Source organism: Petaurus breviceps, unplaced genomic scaffold (genome assembly GCF_028583685.1).
Source record: "Petaurus breviceps papuanus isolate PSGF00001 unplaced genomic scaffold, PetGlider_PUasm1.0 185, whole genome shotgun sequence".
Taxonomy (NCBI): Eukaryota; Metazoa; Chordata; class Mammalia; order Diprotodontia; family Petauridae; genus Petaurus; species Petaurus breviceps.
Window position 1 is genome coordinate 3,816,635 of NW_027185797.1, and position 6,282 is coordinate 3,822,916.

At 37.3% G+C, this 6,282-nt stretch overlaps 1 protein-coding gene across 1 annotated transcript in view; it reads right to left on the reverse strand.

The window, feature by feature from the left end:
• Positions 1 to 6,282, reverse strand: part of SLC6A20 (solute carrier family 6 member 20) — a 51,205-nt gene that overhangs the window by 16,788 nt on the left and 28,135 nt on the right. The window contains exon 4 of the mRNA XM_069088349.1: positions 1,646 to 1,873. Within this exon, the coding sequence (XP_068944450.1) occupies positions 1,646 to 1,873 (228 nt within the window). The remainder of the gene's footprint in view (positions 1 to 1,645; positions 1,874 to 6,282) is intronic.

A 6,282-nucleotide genomic window follows, 5' to 3' on the forward strand; every position in this document is an offset into this window, starting at 1 on the left:
CCCCCCCCCCCCGGGTGAAACGCATGCCACGCTCCGAGCTGCATCCAATCAGAGCTGCAGCAGTGAGCGCGTCATCCTGTTCTTCCCCAGTGATTTGCTTATTGAATAAAGGTACATTTTTTTGTTCACATTTACCTGTTTATTAAAATTGCTGTCAATGTTCATTAAAATAAGCCCTCCCCTGAAAATAAGCCCTCTGGTGTTTTTCTGTCCAAAAAAATAATAAGACAGTGTCTTATTATCGGGGAAACACGGTACTACTACTACTGCTATTGTTACTACTGTTGCTGCTTATTGCTACTTTGTTGCTACTATTACTAGTGATCCTATAGTGGAAATCCGTACTGACTAGTCTAATGCTGCTTCTTTGTTGCTGCTACTAATCCTGCTGCTTTTGCTGCTGCTATTGCTGTTGTCGCTACTACTGTTGTTACTGCTACTTCTGCTATTGCTGCTGCTGCTATTGCTGCTGCTATTGTAACTTCTGCTACTGCTGCTATTACTAGTGATTCTGTAGTGGAAATCTGGACTGACTAGTCTAATAGAATTATTTGAGGTAATTCAGTAAGTCAGCATAGGATTGGAGAAAGCATTTTGTCAGGAATAGGGAATGGGTTTAGACCTAGGAAAGAGATGGTAGGGATAAATTTTAGATACTTCTGTAGAGAGAAGGCTAGAGCAGCACTTCCTCTAGAATCAAGATGATTCTTGTTTAATTAATTTAACAATGATGGGAAAGAGGATAGAACTATCAAAAACTCCAGAACCCTACATAGGTTCATGGAATGCCATATGGCCCTTTGGGGTAAGTAATACATCCAGTAACATCTCATTTTACAGATGAAGAAACTGAGACTTAAACAGGTTAAGTGACTTGCCCATAGTCATACATACCTAGTAAATATCAGAGGTAGAATATGAACCCAGGACTTCTTGTTACGCAGCCTTTCTGGTTCCAAAGCCTCTATTTACTAAGTCACAGCTAACTCACATTATGGCTTTAAAATAGATTGTTAAAGAAGGTGATTGATATTTCTGGGGTCACTTCATGTACAGCAATCATGACATCTCATAAAATTTCCCTTTCTGTCATTATAGACAAAAAAATAACAGATTGGCTAGATCACTGCTCTGCCCCCAAATAAGAAAAATTTTAGGTTGTTTCCTTGTATGTTGTGTGACAGAAGGGAGAAATTTAGGACATAGGGTTTTTAACTGAACCTCCTTCTTATCAGACACTTCTTGCCTGCCTTACTGAACTAGTCAAGGGACCTGACTAGGGGGCTAAAGTCAACAAAGTCTACACCCTTGTGATTTGTCAGCTCTGAGGTTCTGGCCTGATGCCAACCCACCCCTTAGACTTTCCTCAGGCTGGTTCGAGAGATAAATATCACCAATCTAGAACTGGAGGGGCTCTCATAAGGCATCTAGTTCCAAATTATTCATTTTACAGATAAGGAAGCTGAGGCTTAAAGAGGTTGGTTGTCTTGCCCATGGTCATACAAGTTGTGCGTGTCAGAGAAGGGATTTGAACCCTCACCCTTCTACTCTTAAAATTGTTGGCTTGTAATCTCTCCCCTTAAGCTCTAATGGACCCTTCTGAGCCTTTGTTCCAGCATCATGTTGTAACAAACGTGGATCTTACCTTGCCAGTTGACTCTGTCCCTTTCAGAATGCACAGATACACCACCAGCCATGCTAAGATGAGACACAAGGCCTGTTCCCACTGGATGCTCCCATTCTCCTGAATGGAGGGTGAGATATTAAGGGTTGTCCGGTACCAAAAGTACTGAGTTGGTGAGGCTTGTTCACATTCTTCATCATATCCTGTGAGGTTACTGTTCAATGGGCAGCTGGACCATGGCAAGGGATCCTTTGGAATCAAAACAATTTTATGCAAAGCACTGGGTAGTAGAAGAATAAAGGACAGTTATGGAGAGGAAGGTGGTCATGGAGAGCAAATAAGAAGGGAATAAGCATTGATATAGTATGCCATTCACTGTGCTAAGTGCTTTTGAAATATTTTCTAATCTGATCCTCACAACACCAGAGATAGGTGCTATTATTATCTCTATTTTGCAATTGAGGAGACTGAGGCAAACAGGTTAATTGATTTCTCAGGGTCACACAGCTAAATATCTGAAGCCAGATTTGAACTCAGGTCTTCATGACTCCAGGCTCTGTGCTCTACCCACTGCAACACCTAGCTGCCCCATAGATGGGGCTGAGACCAAGAAGGGAGCTCAGAGGGAAGAAGGATAAGGAGCTTGGGAATCTGCTGAGAGGGCAAAGAATGAAAACCGTGCTTGGGAGAAGAGGCAGAAGATCGAAGGACAAATCCAACCAAACTCAGAAAGAAAAAGGGGACAGGGATGGACCAGGGATGGAGGAGTAGCAAAGTATTCTGGAGAGACAGACAGACAGACAGAGAGAGACAGAGACAGAGAGACAGACAGAGACAGAAACAGCTAGAGAGACAGGAGAGAGGAAGAGAGGGGGAGAGAGGAGAGAGAGGAGATAGAGACAGAGAGAGAGAGAGGAGAGAGAGAGAGAGAAAAAAGGGGAGAGAGAGAGAGAGAGAGAGAGAGAGAGAAGGGGGGGCAGCATGTGAATCAGTGATGAGAAGACCAGACAAAAATACCCAAATACATAGAAAAGCAGAGGCTAATACAATAGTGTCTATTGCCAGCATAGGGCAGATAAGCCCCCCCGCAGGCCCTAACTATCTGTAAAAAAAAAAAAAAGTCATGGGGATTCGATTTTGGACCGTTTGGGGATAAAGTGGACTTGAAATGTTGGTACTAAGGGCTGTGGGTCACTGCTTCCCTGAGACAAATACTTGAACGTAGCTACCATTCCATCAATCACCTTTAATTCAAATATGCCTTATTTATCTTCCAGAGGGCGGGGTTCAGAACTTGGTTGTGCATGTGAAATAGGAGAAAATATACTGGTAGGGAAGGCTTTCTTTTAATATACTTTTTTTTTTTAACAGTTGGAAGGGACCTGAGAGAGATGATGTTAATGCAGATAAGAAAACTGCGTTCTAGAGAGGTTCATTGACTTGTCTGAGATTGTATGTTTTGTTACTAGAAGAGATTGTGTTCTTTGTTCTTTTTAAAAAAATATGGTCATTAAAGCACTTAGGTTGGCACACTGGATGGAGTACTGCACCCATAATCAGATTCTCCCTAGCTGGGTGATTCTAGACAAGCCACTTAATTTCTCTCACCCTCAAGTTTTCTCACCTGAAAAATGGGGATAATAATAGCATCTACCTCATAGAATAACTGTGAGGATCAAATGAGATAACACCTATCAAGTGTTTTACAAATCTAAGACCTATATAAATACTGGCCCCAGATATTTACTAGCTGTGTGACCATGGGCAAGTCACTTAACCCTGTTTTCCTTAGTTTGCCCATCTATAAAAATGAACTAGAGAAGGAAATGACAAATCACTCCCGTATATTTGTCAAGAAGACCCCAAATGGGGTCATGGAGATTTGGACATGATAGAAATGATTGAACAACAAATTATTAGTTGTTATTGACCCCTTTTGTTTTAACTTTAGTGATTTGTGAACATGTTGATATCCATTCCCCCTACCTTTACCCTACTACAGGCTGAACCTTTCTTAGAAAGGAAGAAAAAGAAAGGAAAGAAGGAAGGAAGAAAAAAAGAAAAAAGGAAGAAAGAGAAAGAAGAAAAAAAAAAGCAGTACACCCAGGACAGAATGTACCCTTGGCATTCTGCCTTTCAGGGGTGAAGAGTAAGGTGAGTCTCATCATCTGATTTCCAGGACTGTCACTGAGATTTTGTTTTCTTGGTCTTTGGTTTTCTAATGGGGTCATTACATTTATATTGCTGTAATCATTGCATTTGATGTTAGGGTTTAGCACAGTGCACTCTGCCTCACATCCAACAGATCTTACATTTCTTTGAATCTTTTTCTTATCTTCAAATCTTACTATGCAATAATATTCTATTGCATTCACATACCAAAGTCTTTTTCATTCTCTATTTTGTCTACATTTCATTTACATTTTTTTTTACTAATTCAAAGACCAAGGCTGTAAATATCTTAGAACATCTGTCTTTGACTTCTTCATGACACATACATACAGAGTTGGATCAAAAGGTATGAATTAATTAATCACTTTTCTTAAATATGTCCAAGTTGATATCCAAAATAGTTGGACCAATTCACAGATCCACTACTAGTTAATTAATGTACCTGTCTTCCCACAGTAATACATTTTTTTTCCTGAATTTTGTTGTCATTTTTGTCTATTTTCAGGGTGTAGTCGGAAATCTCAAAGTTTTACTTCTCATTTCTTTTACTTTTAATGATTTGGAGCAGATTTTTCAAATAGCTGTTTATGGTTTGTAATTATAGTTTTGAAAACTTTGCTTATATCCAAGAATGTTTAACATTCAGTTTAACAACTGGTTTAAAAACCAGTTCTCTGAAAAACAAACCACTTCTTTATTAACATTTTCTCCATCACTTTCTTACATCTGGACAATCAACAACAACAGCAAAATCACATACAGATTTATTGAGTTTGTGGATTTCCAAGGTGTAATGCTCCCACTGAAAATTTAACAATTGTTTCTCCTAATCCTGTATTAGCTGGCTCCAACACACCCCTCCTTATATCCATTATCTACTCATCCATTGGAAATGACTCATGTCATATATTTCTACTAATTCCTTCTATATCTTTAATATCAGATTTGATTGATATTTGATCAAGACATTTTTCCCACTTGACAGTTCCTCTTTTTACTCTGTTCATTGATTTTGTTTGTGCAAAAGTTTTAAAATTTGATGTAATCAAAATTGTCTGATTTTTTTTCCTTCATAATCGTTTCTTTCTTTTATTTCCTTCATCACTTGTGTAGCTAAGAATTCCCTCTTAGCCACAGTTGGAGAAGGTACCTCCTCCTAATTTCCTCTCTCTCTCTAGGTTGTTGTTTTTTAAATGACGTAATCTGTAATCAAGTCTCATATCATATTTTTTAGGTTATTGCCACATATGGTGTAAGATACTGGTCTAATCTAATATATGCCAAATTGCTTTCCAATTTTCCTAACAGTTCTTGTCAAATAGGAAGTCCTTCCCTCTATAATTTATGTTCTTGGCTTTTTCAAATACTGGGTACCTGTTTGTTTCTTGATTATCCAGAATGTTCTCCTAATCAACTTTTCTGTTGTTGATTTTGTTGTTGTTTTAATGAAATACCACATAGTTAATACGATTGCTGTTTTATAATATGGTTTTATATCTGGATATGATATCCCCTCTTCATTATGGCTTTTACATTTTTTTCCTTGATATTTTAGATCTTTTCTTCTTTCAATTGAATTGTTATTGTGTTTGTCTAATTCTAAAAATGTACCCTTAGTAGCAATATATCTCAAAGTTAATTTAGGTCATCTCATGATTTTTATTTTATTAGCACATGAGCAAACAATCTCTCCAATTGTTTGTCTTCACTTATTTTTTTCTTGCATCTTATTTTTAAAATTCTGACTTAACACCAAAGAAAATGAAAATTTCCAAGTAAAACAAAAGAGGGAAATTCTTTCAAAATATATGCTAATAATAAACATATAACATTATTTTATATAATAGATATATAACAATAATAACATTAATATATCACTTTCAAAACTGTCCTACTTATTTTTAAGATTTTTCTGGCCCCTATTCTATTCTCTCCCATGAATTTTTTAAATGCTTCAGTGAATAACCCACTTTTCTTTTTCCTTTTTTTTGAACCTATTCCTCTCCTCCCCTTCCTACCCTCTCTGCTAAATTGAAAAGAAGGGAAGGAAAACAAAACCCCTATAGTAAATACATATAGTTAAGCAAAACAAACACACACTAGCCAAGTACAAAAATCTAAATCTTGTTTTCTTCCTTTGTTTCTATAAAAATGCATTTGTATAAATTTTACAAGTGTCTCCTAGGGCTGTACTGGTAAATATCTAACAACCTGCTCTCCAGTTTAAAATGTATGCTTGACATGCTTATAAATTTAATCTGTATTACCGTGTTTCCCTGATAATAAGACACTGTCTTATTAAATTTTTTGGACAGAAAAACACCAGAGGGCTTATTTTCAGGGGAGGGCTTATTTTAATGAACATTGACAGCAATTTTAATAAACAGGTAAATGTGAACAAAAAAATGTACCTTTATTCAATAAGCAAATCACTGGGGAAGAACAGGATGATGAGCTCACTGCTGCAGCTCTGTTTGGATGCAGCT